Consider the following 20,123-nt stretch of genomic DNA (forward strand, 5'->3'; position numbering starts at 1 on the left):
TTGAATTTCTTTGAATTTCAAGGGAATCCAAATCTTCATGTTCTCATTAATATTTGTATTGTATATTGATTTTGACCTGAGTGTGTTATGATAGTTATATATCCAAGTTTAATATTATGATATTTGAGCATTTTTCTCCATCCGTACGTGAATAGATTGTCTTCAACTTTGATCTCCCAACCCTTGTGATGCTAGTAGATGATGATGATGTTATTTTTATTTGGCAGAATATTTATCATGTCTTCTGGATGCAACTCCTGCAATATTAAAGAGATTTTTGTTAGTTTTTTTTTTTACTAACGGTAAATTGTATAAAAGTATAGGTGGAAAACGTTACTAAATATTTGATGTCTTGGGATCTGATTGTTATGTAGATTGAAAACTTTGTAAGCAATCCTTCTCTTGGGAAAAATACCTGCAATTTTGGAGGACAAAAGGGTAAATAACAATATTGTTGGAGCAGAACTCATACTAAAATGTTAATCTAGATTTATAAATATCTCTCAAAGAGAAAAAGCAAGCAAAATCATTTTTTCCCTAGAATCCATTCGGTTGCCTATTATTTGTTTGAGAGTTTCCTTTTTTTTTATGTGTTTTGGGTTGGTAAGAAAAATGTGAAGTGGTTATATTACGTTGATGATGCTAAGGTTTTATAGAATTTGTGTGATACGGAAACATAAGTATGTGTATGAAAAGTTTGGGTGTGGATGAAATTTTATGGTTAAGTAGTATTAATACTGTAATCGTTAATTAATGTATGATGGTAACAGATAGAAATAGTGAAAATATTCAGTATTATTAAATTTTTAAAGACAGTGGATCTTAGTCTTTAACATTGTTGTATTAAACGAAAGTTTGCAGATGGTACATTAACAGCCTATCGTTTATATGGATCATTGGAACATTGATGCTGGTAAAAATGCTTTTTATTAGATGAAAACATATATAGTGTTAATTATATTAGCATTTGTACATCTAGGGATTGGAATAATTTAAGCATTACAGTGGATAGATTTTTACAAGCTTGTTATCAAATATCTATATTCGATATTGGTTTTTGAGTTAATTGTGCTATTATAGTTATATGTCCTGGTTTAATAGGATGATATTTAAGCATTTTTTTTATATATCCTGATTATACATGCTTTATTATTATTATTATAAACCTATCGAACAAAATCTAAGTTGGCTCTACTGGCTTAAAACGATTATGATTGCTAACATTACATTTAAATTGAAAAATAAATAAACTATGCATAAAAATGGCAACAACTAACTTTAGTAACGGATCAAAAAGGTGGTATAAAAAATTTCTCTCTAGTCATTTAAGATATTTTTCACAAATTATTGAATTTTTTAAGCACTGTCTAACTTTTTTTAAGAACTCAAACAGATAGCAAATCACGATTAAGATAAAAAAAAATAGTATCAAAATTTTTTCCCTATCATCTAAAATGTTCTTTACACATTATCCATTTTTTTTAAGAACTCAAAACGATAGCAAATAACATTTCTATCATTACACTAAAATTGAACTGTGCATAAAAACAGCAATAACTAACTTTAGTAATCTGTCAAAAAGATGGTATGAAAAATTTCTCTATAATTATTTAAGACATTTTTCATGAATTATTGTTTTTTTAAGGACTATCTAATTTTTTTTTTTAAGAACTCAAACAGATAGCAAATAATGATTAAGCTCAAAAAAATGGTATGAAATTTTTTTCCAATCATTTAAAATATTCTTTACACATTATCCAATTTTTTCAAGCATTATCCATTTTTTTAAGAAATCAAAAAGATAGCAAATAATACTTTATAATTAATCATCTAAAACATCTCTTACACATTATCCATTTTTTTAAGCATTATTCATTTTTTAAGAACTCAAAAGGATGGCAAATGACAAGGACGATGATTTTTTCCCTAATGGCTCAAAAAGATAGTATTAGTCCAAAACCAGGCACCTTGTTTTTTTTTTTTTTTTTTAATTAGGCTCAGGCCATGGCAAAACCAAAGCAAACCGTGTCTAAAGAACGTTATAGATGAATGAATCTTTTTAATTATTTTCTCAGAAATAGAAAGAAATTTGGAGTGGAATTGGCACTAAAATATTTCACTAAATTTAAACGATAAAAAATCTAAAATATAGAGAAATTTGAATATAGAGGGATTTGGAGTAGAATTGGCACTAAAACATTTCACCAAATTTAAATGATAAAAAGGGAAATATCTGAAATGCAGAGAAATGTGGAGTAAAATATGTAAACTGATTTTTTAATGTTTTTGTGAGGGATAAAGAGAAATTTGGAGCATAATTGACACTGAAATGTTTAGCTAAATTCAAAGGAAAAAATTTGAAATCTAAAGAAATCTAGAGTAAAATCAGTGAGATAATTTTTTTTAATCATGTCACGTCTATTCAATTGGAGATCACCACATCCAATACAAAAGATATCATTATTATTATACTATTAAAATTAAGTAATAAACAAATAATGCACACAAACAATAACAGTAGGTTTGTCTAGAAAACATCAAATAAGTGTCCAATGAAAAGATCCTTTATTTTTTCTTTTAATATAAATAGAAAATATGTATAATAAAATTTACAAATTTGGAACAAAATTCATGCTAGGATTTTATTGTGACATTATATGATTGTTCAAACACTAAATTAAATTTGAATAAAGAAGGAAAGGAGAAAAGCGAGATGGCTTTGATACCATAATTTTTATAACTGAAAAGTTTGAAAATATTGATATGGCCTTTGTGGAGGAGAAACGATGGAAACAAAAATTAAACTAATATAAATAAATCTGGTAAATGCAAGGAACTATAGCAGAATGAAGCATGAACAATAAATCATCAATTAAAGATCTATGGAGTATAACACATTTTGGAAGTTGAACCCCACTTACTGAATACAAAGTACACTACTCCTGTTATAAGATCAAGAAGAGGAATATAATATAATGTCAAAATGGCTCTGTGGAAGCAAATCACAGCTGTGTCAAAATTGCCCCGACATTGGAAGGAAATCATGATTCAGCCGACAGAACACCAGGGGAGACGACGCGGCACTGTTCCTCAACCTTCCGCTCTTTTAATAGGTAGGATTTCCAGTCAAGATCAAAACGTACAATGTCTGGGAACTCTGTCAGCAACCTGGCAAGAGAACCTACAATTCATTAAGATCAGGTTCAAGGCAGCACCTGTGCTTTCTTCTTTCTTCAAACTATATTAACTAAAAAGGGTACTTGGGAAAAGGCAGCACATGATGGTGCTTGCAGATTCACAACCGTTCAGGTACTTCGTCCTTTAACTCAAAGGCTTCTTTGTTCTTGATTTTCCATCATACTATTAGCCTTTGCTCCAGAATATGCACTCCTTGGAATCTCAACCAAGGGTTCCTTCTCTGCTATGTCATCTTAATCTTCGACTTGTTGATGTTCCTGAACCTCTAAATAAAGATATATAATGAGATACACAGTAACCATTTGTGACGATCCCACCTCCCCCTAAGGCGTACCAAAGGGTTTGGCGGACCGCCTGCCCAACTCTCGCCAGGACTCACTCACTAGCTCACGCGAATCACGTACATACACATCCACCATGAACCATAAATAACATTCCCAATTCAAGCTTATAACATACAAGGATAGGAATCAGGGTACAAAGTCTCGATATACTCAAACTAGTTCAAAGCGTATACAATCCCAGTACAAAACAATCCATTCGAGGAATAGCACGAGTACAAGTCAAAATTCAAAACAAAATCAAGAGCAACTAGACTACGCTAGCCTTTACACGTCTCACGCTTCGCTCGTACCCCTGTAAGGAAAACAAACTAACGGGGTGAGCCAAAGCTCAGTGAAGTTCCCAAATATCAAATTGGTCAACAAATCAAGTGATAACAAAGTAATAGTGAAATAGCGAGCAACAAGTCAAATCAGGAAAATAGTACTTCAGCTAGCCAAGTAATATCAGGTTCACATTCACATGTAAGGATACAGTAACCCATATCACGGCTCCATTCCAGCTTGGTCAAGTGGTAGTTGACACTCCGCCAACTTTCAAGTCATAACAAGTCCAAAATAAAACTTCACTACACGCCAATCTCCGTTCACCAATCAACCCCCTTTCCCGGGCACGCACGCCACACGAAACACGGGTGGTAATACTCGAGTATACCGTTTAGTCGAGGAAATAGCACTCCACTCGACATTACTAGTGACCCAGAGTTCGTTATCTAATCGACCAGACCCTTGCCGGCTCGACTCGATTAACTAGCCACAGGGTTTCTGGAATTCCAGACAAGACATATCTCAAGTACAGGTAGAGCAAGTCAAGTGTAATCAATAGCAAGAACAAGTCATATTAGGACAAGTGCGGTAAAGTACATCCTTGCCTTATCATTCATTTTCATGTAATCATACAAGTCAAGTAATGAACACATGTATCAAGTACAATCGGATATTTGGAAGCACTCACCAAAATATAGTGCTTCAAGTATTCACGTTTAATTATACTCCAGGCTTGGAGTCCAGATCTGCGATAAAAATTCAGTTTGAGAACTTTGAAACACGAGTAGGATTCGAAACTTAAACGTTTCGTTCATTAAGAATTGACCAATTGAAATTCATTTGATAGACATTCGTGAAACACTTGCTCGCTTTTCAAATCGTAAGGTTTTGTAGCATATATACTTGGAAATAACACTCGAGTTGAAAGTACAAGGAAATACAAGTTTACATTGACCCTTATGTCTTTTCCTCAAGGGTACAAGTTCGACTAGGTTTTACCATATAACCCTCGATCCAAGATAGCCAAAGTCCTAGGTGGCTCAAGTACTATTCATCTCAACTCGTCCCAAGTCGCAAATGTATTTTTGTAGTCTTCGAACGTAAATTTGGGCAGCATGCCCTTTGTGTTTACCTAATTTCCAGCCATTTAGGCTTCAATTCTTACTCAATCCAACCCAACGTCATCCATAACATAATTTCAGTTCATTAGCCATTCCATAGGCTCAAAACAACACAAGAGCAAAGATTAAGCTAATATCAAGTGCGGAAATGAAACTTATCAAAAGACAGTTTTGACGGGTTTTGCGGAAATAACACATCCGAGGCTACGTTTATCGGATTGATACGTAGCTTATACCATTTCGAAGCTAAGACGAAGGCCTACAACTTTCATGAAGAGCACTCAGTCAAATTTTCAATGTAACCTGATCAAATTCCCAACTCACGTAACCTGGTTTCAACTATTCGGCTAATCAACCGCACTGCACTCAAATGACCATAACTCAGTCTACCGAGGTCCGTTTAAGACGTTCTTAGTGGCGTTACAAAGCTAAGACAGGGCACTAAAACTTTCATGTTTTAATAAATGACTAAATCCAAACTGATTATAGTGAATAAACTCAATCAAAAGGACTGAACTGTCCACGCGGAACTCTGGAAAGTGACCTAGATCAGCGAGGGTATTTTCATCTTTTCACAAGCTACGTTGCTCCGATTGAGCTGAAAGTTTGTAGGAAGCTATAAAATACCATTCCCTGCAACTTTCATGTTTTGACCTAAGGTCAATTTGGCCTCTAACATGGAGCAACAAAAACGGGCAGAAAGGGGGGAAATTTTCCAGAAATCTGGAATTTGTTGATCTTCAATGAAACTTTCTCAAATTTCTTATTCCAATCACTACCAAAGCCCCTTATATAAACTTATATTCAACATATGCAACTATACAACAAGTGTAGACAGAATTTAATCAAACCCTAACTTGTTTATTTCATCCAATGATCATCACAACCACTTGCACATCTTGAAATCAAGCCAACACTTAAGCTAAATGACATCTTAACACAAGATTTAAAAGATCAAGGACCATGATCAGATTTAATACCTCAAAGACAAGTTTGGATGAGTGATAATCCACCTCCTTTGAAAATTTCTGGTTCCTCTAGCTTCCCCTACTCACAATTAGCACTTTAATCGGTTTGGAATCGATTTTCTCACTTGGTTTGGCTAAGATTCAAGAAGAAAGAAGTTGTTTTCTTGCTCTCACTTTCTCTCTCTCTTTGGTCGGCTCTTCAGCAGAAAAATGAAGAGAAAAGGTGCAATTTGGGGGGATAAGAAGGAAGACTAATGTCTTGGTCAAGAAACACTTGTCGCCACCACCACCTTTCATTTTTCTCTTTCCTTTTCCTTGTTATTTTAGCCTCAATTTTCGGTCAAAGGCAGCTGATAATTAAGAAGATATTTTGCTCAAATATCAATGAGCTTGTATAGTAAGAAAGTGGTGGTCAAGTGATGCGTTCAATCGGTAGTGCGCGGGACCCGCCGGTTCGCGCCGTTTTTCTTAAAAACACACGTACTAGGGTTTTTACTTCTTATTCACCAACCTTATCTCATTGCTCCTAATCACATATTATTTCTCACTTAAAAGTCACTTTTAATCACCAAATTTGATCCTTGCTCCATACCGAAAATTCATCCAGCGAAAAATCGCGAAAACCCTAATTTGCCCCAATCTTGGAAACGAAGAGTGAAACCCTATTTTCTAGGTTCATCTGCACTTATTGTTGAACAATTGGGTAGCAGAGCTTTAATAAATAGTAATTTTCAAATAAAAGGCATTTTTTTTGAGAAAAATATAAAAAATTTGCGGGTCCTCACACCATTAGCAGGGGTAAGAGGGTAAGAGCAGTGAACCAAGATAAATATCTAGGTCTCCCTATGGTGATCACCAGAACAAAAGGACAGGCATTTGGGTTTGTAAAGGATAGCATCAAAGCTAGACTAAACAGTTGGAAGAACAAGTTCTTAAGTACAGCAGGCAAGGAGGTGCTGTTGAAAGCAGTTACTATGGCCATGCCAACTTACACTGTGTCATGTTTCAAGCTACCAATTAAGCTATGCAAGGAAATCGCAAGCCTGATGGCCAAATGCTGGTGGGGTGAATATGAAGGGAAAGATAAGGTGCACTGGTGTTCTTGGACAAAAATGATGAAAGCAAAAATGGAGGGAGGACTGGGATTCAGGAACCTGCAATGCTTCAACAAAGCACTACTGGGAAAACAGATTTGGAGACTGATAAGATACCCAAACCTCCTGGTTAGCAGAATACTGAAAGCTAAATACTACCCCAAGAACTCCATACTACACTGTGAGTCCCCCAAAAACTCATCCTGATTTTGGCAAAGTATTATGTCTGCTAGGGAGATAGTTAAGAGAGGGATATTGAAAAGAGTTGGATCAGGAAAGAGTATCAAAATCTGGATGGACCAATGGATCCCAAATAGTCCAAATGGGAGGCCAACAACATGTAAACCAGACAATTGGGAGGAGCAGAGAGCGGAAGAGCTAATCACCAACTTCAGATGGAACAAAAATGCAATTTTCAGGATATTTAACAAAGACGATGCTGAGAATATACTGAAGATACCCATCAGTCTATCAGGGGTTGGGGACAAGCACTTTTGCATTCATAACAGGCAAGGGGAGTACTCAATGAAATCTTGCTATCAAGCTTTGCTAAAGGAAGAAAAAAGCAAGGAACTGGAGGCAAAAGGGGAATCGGGGTCTAGCTATGATGATTCGAATACACAAATGTGGAAGACTCTTTGGGGGCTAAATGTCAAACACAAGATCAAATTGTTCATTTGGAGATGCATCACTAACACTCTTACAGCCAGAGAGACAATATTCAGGAGAACAAAACAAGGGTCTCCCTTTTGTTCAAGGTGTGGAGACAAGGTGGAAACTGTGGAACATATCCTGTTCCACTGCTCACAGGCTCAGCAAGTATGGAAAATAGCTCCTGTGCAGTGGGATGGCATCCAGAGTCTAACAGGATGTTTTAAACAGTGGTGGGCAACTAGTACAAGCTAGGAGTAGGTACAAGGGGAAGCAGCATCTAGCTCTAACAGCAAATATACTCTGGCAAATATGGAAGGATAGGAATGAGCTGGAATTTGAAGGAAAGGACAGAGAAGGAGTTAGAATTATACAAAAAGCTAGCACATAATGGATGGAGTTTGAGGATGCTGGAAAAGGCAAGGAAGATAGAAGCATAGCAGAAACAGATGAAGCAAATGCAAGACTGGAGGATGAAGTGATAGAAGATAGTGAACTAATAGAAGTCTAGATTGTTACTAAGAAAGCTGAAGAGAACCATAAGCTAGGAATCGGCATCGTGGCTAAACAGAAGGGAGGAGGAATCAGAGCTGAATGGGCACTAACTGATAGAAGCTCATCAGTGGACATTCAAGATGAAGCTATAGCAGTGAGGTTGGCATTAATGAAAGCAAGTCAGCTGAGATGGCAGAGGATTAAAGTCATGACTACAAACAAACACCTCAAAGCCTTGCTAAATTCTGGGACAGGAGATAATCCAAACATGGTTACGTTGGTGGAAGATATACTTGCTCTAGCTAAACTGTTTCAACTGTGCTCCTTTGCTGTAAGGAATATTAGTTACATGAATCAATGTAGTCAATTTAGTCTTCATGCTCTAAGCATATGTATGGATGAGGAGAGAACTTTTGTTGCTCCTTAAATGTCATGATACACTTTGTAGAGCTGCTTGAGCCGTTGCTCACATATTGTAAAGTTTCAGCTTATATAAAATACCATTTAACGTTTCCGGGAAAAAAAAAAGAGATACACAGGAACCTGATAAAAAGCTAATCATTATAAATGTAATTTCCAAAAGGAAAGCCTCTTGCTTGCTATCAATTGTGTCACGCTTTTGAGGATCTTTCGATTTCTTCATTGCAGCCTTAAGTTCTCTCTTTGCATTTGCTCTCGTTATACATCGTTCCACACATTGTGCAGCAGTAACATCTGCATGGCAAGCAACGCAAAGGGTCCGCACATTCTCTAGTCTGCATTCACGTGTACAAAACCACGAAGTACAGCTTATATTAAGAAACTGGAACACCAGTTTTCTTACAAAAGCCAGAGAGGTTGATGATGCTCATAAGCAATAATGCTTAGAAATTTGAGGATCAAGTACCTCCTCCTTGATATACAGGTACAAGATGGTCTGCATGCCATGCATTGCCCTCCATGGGATCTTGAACAAGCTTGTCAAATCTGCTGAGAAAAATTGAGATATTATCACGAGAGAATGCAACTGCAGTACTAAATCAGAACAAAGAATTGTACACCACAAGTAGGAAAGGGTTCAACATAATGCTAAGTTGCCTCTTATTGAGGATTCTATACTTCATATGTAATTTAAGGACTCCATTTTTTTTGTTGTCAATCTGCTATTTGTTTCTAGCACACCTCCCCATCATTGAGATGCTTCTTAGGTCTAGGAAATTATAATATCTTCCACATGATAGACAGTCCAAGTTTTTTGGTGAGTACTAAATAGCATTACCGCTCAGATAATATGCATCAACAGATATGTTCCTGCTGCTGAGTGTATACTTTGTTTTTGTAATGATTTTCTAATAGCTTTTGATGATTTAACACCCCCCCCACCACAAAACCCGGCATCGGCAAAGAAAGAGAGAACCAAGAGAACTCTAAGGATCAGAAAATTTTGTCTGACAAGCTACATATAGTGCTTAAGCATGAGAAGTTGGCAGGCATAATTATCTGATTGTTATGTGCTACAAGACTTAACTGCAAAGAGTTCAAGAGAACGCGTAAGAGAAAATTACACCTATAATCTACTTTAAAAAGTTGGTTCAAAATAACTTGCATAGTAACTCGCAGCTTTTGTGCTTTGCTAACTTTGGAGCTGCTACTCTTATATACTGTTGTTGATTCTCATTTGATAGAGGTCTAATTTTCTCCACAAGTCCATGGCAGTCTAGTTGACACATGGTGCAAATGCCACATTCGACTTGGAAAAGTGTCTACAGAAAATTTCATAGTAAGAGACAACCAAAAGTTAGCTTTTACGTAGGACAGAGTTCAGACTGACCTCTCTAAGGTATTTTGTTTTGGTTCTCGAGCTATATTCTACATAGGATTCCAGGTTACAGAAAAGATTCTCAAAATATTCAGACCTCTTAGCATTCTCATTCCTAAACAACAAGAGCTTTGATGAGTGCATGAACCTTTCTTGAGAAGGGCCAGTTAGCCACGAAACTTACACGCAAGGGCTTTGGCAGAACTTGCAGAGCGGTTTGTCCTCAGTAGACCACCCTTGTGTGTAGACTTTCTCCTTTTTAGTGTGGCCACTGCGTAGATGGACCTTTCTCAGAACTGCATTCGATGGTTAGTGGCTGTTTATCTCATCCAAATGTGTAATACATCTGGTACTTCGACACTTAAGCAGTCCCTGACAAAGATAACCAGTTTGTTAATTGAAAAATTCATCCAAATTAAAGTTCAAAATAATACAGACCAGAGTCAAAAACCACACTTATCACAAATATACCCCTATATCATGGCTGAGGGATTCCATCAGATAGCACAGTTCAGTGGACAAGGGCAGCTGCAAAGGCTTCACCAGCAATTTCCTACGTTCTATAGGCCTCAAGTGGTTCCATTGTTTCATAAATAATATGAGTGCAGATTGGTACCTTTGAACATCCTGTCTACAATTTTTTCCCTTTTTCATAGCATCCTCATAAAGGTCTTCTGACTCAAATTCTTCAGGCCTGAAACTCAAAAAAAGTGGTCGTGGCCTTGAATCTATTCCAGGTATGCAAGAATATAAGTGGATCCTTCCAGTATATTGGCTCACCTGAACAAGAACAAAAAGAAATCAAGGGAGCGTTGTACAAAGTTTAGTAGAAAATACAAAAACAAATTATTTATGCCATCTTTTGGGGTTCAGTGTTCTTGTAAATAAGTTCTAAGTTGCATGATGTTGTCAGAGAAAGAAAGAAAAGCAGTTATTTGCCTGGCAGAAATGAATATGGAGGTAATCAGGATTTTCTGCATCTATGAATAACAGAAATCGGCGCGGGGCTGTAGTAGGTGGCATCTCTGCCAAAAAAACCATTGCATTTGAGGTTGTAGACCATAAGATGTTTAAGAGAAGCTTCAAGCATATAGTGATTTGGGATTAAACAGATTGACTTAAGCATATCATATTCTCAAACAGAACCTATGGAAAAATAGAAAAAAGTTAAATGTACCATCAAGCATAAATAAGCAGTTAACTTCAATCAGTGAGGAAGAAAACAAAAAAGTCAGTCAAGATTACCTCAAACCGGAGATACTCTACTTGTACAGCGCTTGTTAAAGCAGCCTCAATTGCCCCAGAGGCATTGCTGTCTAATTCTACTCCACTTTCTTGGTTCCCTTGAATTCTTAACTTGTAAATTCTAAACAGATTCCCAGTTGCAACACAAAAAGAATAAGCAGCAGACAAAATTGACTGTACCTCCTCATCTTTATCGGTTGCTTCGCTATCCTCTAAATTATATGAAGAAATTGTTCCAGCAGTTCCACTGATAGCTCTAATTGAAAATGCATTGCAGCCCAAGGTTGGACAAGCCTGCTTTGGTCATCTCATGTGAACTCTCAGCAGATTCGCAAATGAAAGCAAAATGGCAGAAAGCTAGCACCAGGAGAAGTTAACTAGAGAGACAATGTAACAAAAATGTATACCTCTGACTGAAGGCTTACCACCTGAGATGATACAATACCAGTTCCATTCTCCCCCCCTACTCCCTTTGTTTGCCATTTTATAAGAATTGCAATATTGATCAGAAGGCCATGACTTTGGTGTATGACAGTAAATCTGGGGTATCACGACATTTTCAGCACAAGCCTCATTGTTTCCTTCGCTCTGCATAACTGAATTGCCATTTTTCTCATCTGTTACTCCGGTTGTTTCAATATTGGAAATCATTTCAACTTGTGTAGTGCATGCAGTATCCCATTATGAGTGCTGGACATGACATCAAATTCCACAGCAACTTTACCATAAATTTTAAATAAATTGTGAGCCATTATGACAACACAGCAAAACGGACATGGTTGCATTGAGGTCGAGTAGCATAAACATCATAGCAAACAGATCATGATCTCTGGAGATAAAAGCAAACTACATGACTTGCTGTGAGCAATTTTTGAAATTAACATTGTGATATACATCTTTACGATTCTTTGCTTTGCCCTTTAACTCAAACTACACGTATTGCTGCAATAGTAGAGTTAAAATTCAAGCCGTTCCCTTTTTGGGTTATACGGCCAGAATACTTCTTACAGGACATTAAAAGAAGTAAAAAGGTGAAACTGAAAAATGCAATGGAAGCATGAATAAAAATTGCTAAAAGATAAAAAAAATTAAATCTAATCCAAAACAAGCACAGGAAACAAGATTCTCTCTCTTTCTCCCCCAATCTTTGTACCTGGTGAGAACATGTAAAAGCACATGCTCAGAACCAATTCTTTTGTACTTACTACACCCAAATTTTAGCTCTCCAACTTAGATACTACTTGTTCAAATTCAAGGAATATTCTGAGTGATTTAGCTGCAAAAGAAAAAGAAAAAAATAGAAAAAAATGCTAGAGAGTTGCACATAATGACTCGACAATGTTCTAGATTTGAAAATGAGGGTTCCAGATTGTGAATGGCTAACGTAAATTCAGTTTTGTTGTCGAATTACAGTAACTTAGAACATTGTAATTGTTCGATTACAGTAACAATGCTGTTCAATTACTTCATTGTAATTGTTCTCCTCATAATTGTAGTTCTCTCCCTGTTAGCCTAAGGGTGAATTGGTTTCAAGTCTTACAGCCTTCCAGACTTCAAAATATGATTGATTAACATCAGGTAAGATAAAAACATTTAGAAACATAAACACCTATGTTAGAATAAATTGAGAGATCAATTCTAATAATCACTATAACCAGGGCCTAAAGTATTATAGAGAACCCCATGATAAATTTTAAATCACGGACGCTTGTCAACCATGAAAAAGATTTACCTGTAGGATGCTAGATCACTTAACTGATAGCCCATAAACGTCTCTATGACTTTCAGCATCAACATCAAACGAAGAATATCCTATATCAAAATAACAACGGGAAAATGACCTTGATTTCAGATATTGCAGCATGTTTCCCATTCATTACAGCCAAAACTTCAAACAGACTCTTAATCAACTTTTGCCACTGAGAGATTCATCTGAAGTACCCTGAATACAAGCAAACCATCAGTAGTTAAAAAAAAAAAAAAAAATCTCTGCCACATTATAGGAAATCATTTTTTAAAGAAAAAGGGAAAGAAAACAAAACTACCTTCGCGCAAAAAATGTATATTTTGACTGCTTTCATCTGTCCAATCCTATGAGCTCTAGATTCGGCCTATGAACAAACAAGAACCAAGAAACCAGAGCAATAGAATATTACTATAAAATCACCAACTCAAACTAAAGGTCGAGCATCTCCAACCCCTCCAGAATAACCCTTTCCATAATACAAGTCACAGAAAAAGAAATAATGAGAAACTAGCATGCGAAGTGAGAAAAAACAGAAGCAGATTGGCACATTAAAAGAAATATATACTGAAATGGTTGATAAGGAGCAAATACGAGTTGGTTTTCAATATACACCACTAGAGGTACACAACTTATTTGCATTGGCAAAGTCCTAGAAGAAGTCATGCTGAACTAACAGTAGTGATTGGCAAAGTGATTCATACCAATAATGAAGACATAGTTATTGACACGGCAACAAAAAGATTTATCACCCTCTCCCCCAACATCATAGTGACCTAAGAATAAAAACCCAAAATTAAAAAGGAAACAACTTATGGAAATGCAGGGCAAGTATCCAATAAAAGCATGAGAAAACTGAAAAAGCGATTATATACCCAATAGGGTGCTTCAACGAACATCTTGAATAGGTTCAGGTCCTTGCTGCACTTTCTAGAAGTGAACTGTATTCAGGTAATTCAGCTATTTCAAATGACTTTTCTGGTTTTGGCGAATAAGGAACCTTTTATCATTTGCAGTTGGTTCATTGTTTGTTAAGTTAATTATCCTCCTGGTAATCAAGAGAAAAATCTTAGTCAAGGCAGGAAAAAGTTTGCGAAGCCATGGATGATGTACTTCTTTTCAAAGAGAGGCTTCAGCTTAAAACAACTTCTACAGACTTTTTTGAGTCTTTTTAAGAGTTGTAAGATGCAAGCTTGCCTTATTTATGATGCCTAAAGGTGCCTTAGATCTGATGCAACAAGTTATTCTGGATGAATCCTGGACTCTCCTGATTCAGACTTCTTCCTTCAAGTTCAGAGGATGTTTTTACTATTTCAGCCTTCATTTACTGCCTAATTGTTAATTGCTGTGTTTTCAAATCTTTAACAAATTATTCTGCAAGCCTTTTGGGCTACCACCAGCTTGTGATGCGTCACCATTGTAACCAAATAGCAAAATCAACATATATGAGAACATTATAAAGGTACATGGACTGTAGTATACAAATTAGAAAAGAAGTCAACTATGGGGTCTGTAGTATAAAAATTAGAAAAGAAGTCAAATATGGGGTACTATTTAGCTTTCTGTACAAGTCTAAGACTCAGATATTAAAAAAAAAATTAACTTGATATCTAAAAGTAGCTGCATAGGGAAAAGTAAGCAAGTGAAACTCTGCATTAAAAACATTAAATACGTTCATCTGATTGGACAAGCAAATTTGTCAAAAGGAAAGCTCTTTCTTTGTGTTTCACTTTCGGAAAAGGAAATGAAAATGGATGAACCAATTGGTAAGAAACCATCAGTGTCTGTTATTTTTGTTCTAGATATACTGAGAGACAAGATATTGAATAGAAACTGCAAGCATGCCAACAGATTAAAGTCATCAACTGATCTTGGCCTAACTGCAGGAAATTTGGATGGCTAGATCTAAGAAGGTTTTCCATAACTTACCTGGTTCAAGCTAGAGATTTCCTTGGGCAACTCCAAGAAAACAACATTTTTTGCTGCTGTCAATGTAAGTCCGAAGCCTCCAGCTGATATTCCAATGATAGCAATCTTAACCTCAATCAAATGCAATAAAAAGTGTATGATACAGCAAGCACATGGGCTTTTCAGGTCTATAGACAGATGCAGGTAACTGGTGTATTTAAGTAAAAAACTAAGCCAGCAAAAACTTGAAGCACAAGCTCCAGCAGCACTACTCAGATCAATGAATCAAACGAAAGTGGTTTTCAACATTACAAAGAACTGGCAAAGGCAATATAATGTGACAACTTTGTCAATACATGCTGAACCCTCCAAAAGGCACACATAAACCAAAAAAAGTTGGGCAAGCAATATTGACCTGTTCTGATGATTGAAAGGATTGAATAGCTTCCTTCCCAATAAACAATACATGTGCATCAATTCGAATATATTCGATGCCTTTCTCTAATAGAAACTCCTGCAATTTGCATAACTTGAAAATGAAGTATGAGCTATATATACCGGATTACTAAAAGACCAAAAAACATTGAATACCTGTACGCCCATTCAATCCATACAAGAAGCTAGAATGGTAAACAAGAAATTCTAAGGGTCTCTAACCATCAAACTAGTGGCCCACCTCCAAGATCAAGAATGTCACAGTTACAATCCTGTGCTTTAACTTGATAACTACCAAGGATCTTTAATATTTCTACTGCTGCTTTTATATTTATTATCATATCCAGTTGTTGTTTTAAGACTCCTAGGTACTATTTTTACAGGGAGAATATCTAATACTTTGACTTTCCAAAGCAACGTTTGCATTGAACATGTTTAGCTGACTAATTGCATCAACCATTCAGTTGTGATGTTACCCAAGACAGGTCCATTAATATGCAATGGAATGACTTTAAAAGATGTCATCGTAGGTCATCAAACTATGACTCCCTCCTTTTGTTACTTCAAGGAGCCTTATTTGGAACTAAAAGTTGTAAAGGTTTTCTCTCACTTAGCCATAAGGCATCATCCCATTAATTCTCAATATCAATTTGGAGTTTCTCAAGTTTTTTTGTTCTTGCACTTCTTCAAATTTCTGCAGAGATCGGAATTTTGTTACGAATTCTGATGAAATAAATATCCATTGTTACACAAAGCACCCAAAGCAAACTGTCACATGACTCACATCTGTGTTTCACAGAGACCAAAATCTAAAAATTGTCAGAACTTTAAACTTGACAAAAGCAGAAACATCTTAATCAGAAGCAAGTCACAACTATATTTATAAAGAGAATACAGAAAACAAATGTAAGCCTTCAATATGTAACAAGGGAAAGTAACTGACCTGTATTCTGTCATACACAATATTATGATGAGCGAATATTGTCATTTTTTGTGAACTGACAGTAGCTTCTGTAGCTTCCTTGCCATCAAATCCTGAAAGCATTGGATGTATAGAGAGGCACTCAAGGAATCCCAATAGTTTTGCTAGACCCAGTATTTAGTCTTCCTTTTTCATCATGTCTCGAATGTTGCTTTTATCTGAAAACATTTAGAATAGGGACCGCAACTCATCACTTAATAACCAACAAATTTGTAGTGCATTGTATATCAGATGCTTCTCTGAGAAAGCAGAACTGATGTAATGATCTTTGTGGACATCATTTACTTGGAATTCTAGGCCAACATTCATAATGAATGCCAGTGGATGTGCAGTTCTTAAGGATGCTATGGTGCCGTGCAGTTAGTTGATTCCCACCTTTGTTACTCACAGCCACTCAGAGAACTTCAATCTCCTGAACAATCTTCAGACTCAGAATCTTAGCAACATATGGAACTGCATTTTAAACCATTGACAATTTATACATCCAGTTATAAATTAAGCTCCACTCTGGCTTTTAAATGATGTCGTCTAATGAATACCCAACACCAAAAGTTACAGATAACCCTTGCAAGATATCACAGAGCTTTACTTGTGATCAAGGGTTCAAGCAAAGCATTGCTTAACAAAGACGCAGGATTTCAACAAGTAGCCTATTAAGCGTCAAAGACAGCAGCAGTTAAGTATTTGTCAACAAAAGAGAAAGAACTATGTACAAGATGCTTTACTAGAATAGAGACTCGACCTTATAAAGATTAATGCAACCAATGCCTTCTCATCTTGATTTAAAGAGAATTTTGTGAGATGGAACTCTTTTTCAAACTTGCTTAGTTCTTTTGCTACACCTGATGCTAGCATCTGAAAACATTTCATGGTGCAGCATAAATAGTTATTGCACTCCACTTCGTTCAATATATACTAACAAAGTAAAAGAGACGACTGAACCTTGACGAAGTTCAGAAAATTCATCTTCAGTGTCATTTGCAGAAGTGTCACTATTGAGCACACCGAGTGCAGCCAGGAAAGAAGTAAAATATGATTTTGCTAAAACCAATCCAAGAGCAGCCATGGCAGAAGCAATATTGGATCTCCTCAAAACTAATCTCATTATTTTCTGGCGTACTGGCAGTAGCTGTGCCAGCACATGCTGCTTCAAACATCTTATCTGCAGCATGCAAATGAAGGATATTAATGGCTAGTCCTTAGAGAAAATCAGAGCAGGGACACCTTCAAAACATGGTACGAAATATAATCCAACTCTTAGTGCAAAGGTAACTAATTTTATATCAGAAGATAAAAAGATATGAGAGGCATCAATACTAAATATTGACAATGTACACAGTAACAAAAGAAAAGTTCTTGATTTTGCTCCTTTCTTTGTCCTGCTTCCACAAAATGTGACTCCAAACGTTCAGATGTTTCTTGAATTGCAATTGATTAATTGACTAAATTAATGCTATTTCCAGAAGAAATCGTTGCATACAGTGGAAAGTTTGAAAGTTGAAACTCCAATTCTAGTGATGACAATTGGTATCACTGTTACAGGGTTTCAAGATCCAGAACGTGAGTGGAGATCATGCTCCACATTTACTCCCCCCCAAAAAAATTCAACCTTAAAATCCTTCTTTCAGGCAACTAGAACACTGATTAATGTTGCTGCTTTACAGAGACACTGGAAAACAATAAATGTCAAGCATATAAGAATTTAGTTGATATTAAATCATACCATGACAGTTTGCTTCAAAAGAACATTTAACTCCTCCAAACGTATGCCCTTTGAGAAATCCTACTAGATTGAGTCATTTATTGTATTAGGACAGGCTAAAAAAGACTCAACAGGCAAATCATTTTCTGCTGCAAATCATGCAAGACTTCAAAATCTCAGATATTAAAACATGAGGATGTTAAATACCAGGTATTATTGTGTTTGTTCATTGTACTAGCTCTTGTTGTAGCATAGGATATACTGTACACTACAGGTGGCTAAATAACCTAAACATCTTTTTAGTGATTGTCTTTTTTTCATTTGGCAGAAATTGTTTAAGTAATTATAAAACAGAAAGGAAAAAGACATAAGCCACTCTTTTGAAAGCACTGTTGAGATCATGTTTTAAGGTCAATGACAACACAAGGACAGTTGAAATGATGCTTACATAAAAAAAAACATGATTTTTATGTTACCTGACAACAAAAGATAAAAATCTAATTTATTATGATATGCATGTTCAACAGAGGAGTGCAACCATCCAAATGCTTGTTTCTTTTCCAGGGAGCAGGTGGTGGGGGGTGGAGGATGATGGAATTGGTGATAATATGTTAACATATTAGATTTATGCTATGAATAATAAAAAATCTGAGTTTTATAACAAGGTAAATGAAATTTAACCTAGTTGTGAAGGGTTAGCTGCACCAGTAGTTTTACCAGATAAACAGCAGAACTTATACTCAAGTGAATTTCAAACTGCCTCCTATTAGACAACATTTTGAAATTGTGCAATCTAGCAATCATTAGGGATTCCAAAACCCCAAGAATACAAGCGGGCATCAAACTTTGTAAATCCCGCCTTTAAAATCTGGGCTCAAAATGCCCTAGGAATAGTATATAAGCATCATTTCATATGCCCTTTTACGAATGAAGTAAAATACATAATCACTGACGAAGCAAAAGTATTTCCACTCCAAAGACCAAAAAAACTACCTGAAAAACTTTCCCTTGACAACCATTAACAAGTTTAACAGAGCAGTATGTCTTTGCAAAATCATATTTGGTCTCCCCCAGCAAGCCCGGCCTAGAAAAAGGATGCACAACCAAAGACATGAAAAGAGCATAAACAGAATAATCAGAAGTTAATAATCTAAGAGGTCAGGAGACTTACCATAACATATTTATCTGATGAAAAATGTCGAATGGCCTATTATCACCTAGGACCATATGCACAGGTGAAAAGGGAATCCAATTGGCATAATACACATAATCAAAGCCAACAATAGGCAAGAAATCCTTACGTAGCATTCAATTGTATTGACACATCCATTAACAAGTAATGGAAATTCAAAATTTTGACATAGCAAAAACACAAATGTCAAACAGTTCCATCACAATCTTGATAAGGAGGGAGTCCCGGATAGGAGGATTAAATGCTTAACCTTCATTGCCACGTCAAGCACAGATTTTATCTATCAAATAAAGAAGAAATTAGAATTGATAAGATAATTCACAGGATGCCATGCAACAAAAAGCAAAACATTTTGGACTTGGAGGAGTAACAGAATTAAAGAGCTATTATGCAATTCAATCAGACCAGCACCCACAAACAATTTCTTTCAAATGGATAATATGCATTTCCAAGCATGGACAAGCATTGCAGGAATGCCATAAAATGTCAGGAACTCAAGATAAATCTGAAGAGAAGCATTATCACTTTAACTAATGTACCAAAATTTGGGCCCAGTCATGACTTGGACAGCTAAATTGCGATAATTTGTGGTGTTTATCCCCCTACTTAATAAGATTCTCACTTTGCATAGCTTCCCATCTGATGAGTCGATGAAGATTATTTAAAGGTCAAAAACGGAAGAAGGAAATAGAACTTCAGACATCCTAAATCTAAGCCAAAACGAACATCAAGCTTAATGAACCCATATTATCAACTTGCCTCAATTGCGTACTATCCCAACAGAAAGAGTACCCAAATACAAAAAACAGAAAAGAAAAAAAAATTAATCAACTCCCTTACAACAAATGCTTCATAGCACCAACGACTCCTAAAGGTCATCTTTTACTAAAGAACAACAACAGTTAGTTCTTTCACAAAGAGATGGTTAACAACGTGATCAACTACTGTAGCTAACAAGTAACAACCATGTCACATGGTCAGC

At 36.0% G+C, this 20,123-nt stretch overlaps 2 protein-coding genes and 1 pseudogene across 2 annotated transcripts; 2 read left to right on the plus strand and 1 right to left on the minus strand.

Moving 5' to 3' along the window:
* Positions 1 to 6,740: 6,740 nt before the first annotated feature.
* On the plus strand, positions 6,741 to 7,196 carry LOC113741011 (uncharacterized mitochondrial protein AtMg00310-like). Its single transcript, XM_027268509.1, has one exon. It carries the CDS (start codon positions 6,741 to 6,743, stop codon positions 7,194 to 7,196), a length of 456 nt encoding a protein of 151 aa, XP_027124310.1.
* Positions 7,197 to 7,211: 15 nt separating this feature from the next.
* Positions 7,212 to 7,895, plus strand: LOC140004820 (uncharacterized). The gene has a single exon (XM_072044970.1). It carries the CDS (start codon positions 7,212 to 7,214, stop codon positions 7,893 to 7,895), a length of 684 nt encoding a protein of 227 aa, XP_071901071.1.
* Positions 7,896 to 8,443: 548 nt separating this feature from the next.
* On the minus strand, positions 8,444 to 19,621 carry LOC113741935 (uncharacterized; annotated as a pseudogene).
* Between the last annotated feature and the right edge of the window lie 502 nt (positions 19,622 to 20,123).

This window comes from Coffea arabica, chromosome 4c (assembly GCF_036785885.1).
Source record: "Coffea arabica cultivar ET-39 chromosome 4c, Coffea Arabica ET-39 HiFi, whole genome shotgun sequence".
NCBI classification, from domain to species: domain Eukaryota; kingdom Viridiplantae; phylum Streptophyta; class Magnoliopsida; order Gentianales; family Rubiaceae; genus Coffea; species Coffea arabica.

Coding starts and splice junctions, on each gene's coding strand:
- LOC113741011 (XM_027268509.1), top strand. CDS start 6,741: ATGGTGATCACCAGAACAAAAGGACAGGCATTTGGGTTTGTAAAGGAT.
- LOC140004820 (XM_072044970.1), top strand. CDS start 7,212: ATGTCTGCTAGGGAGATAGTTAAGAGAGGGATATTGAAAAGAGTTGGA.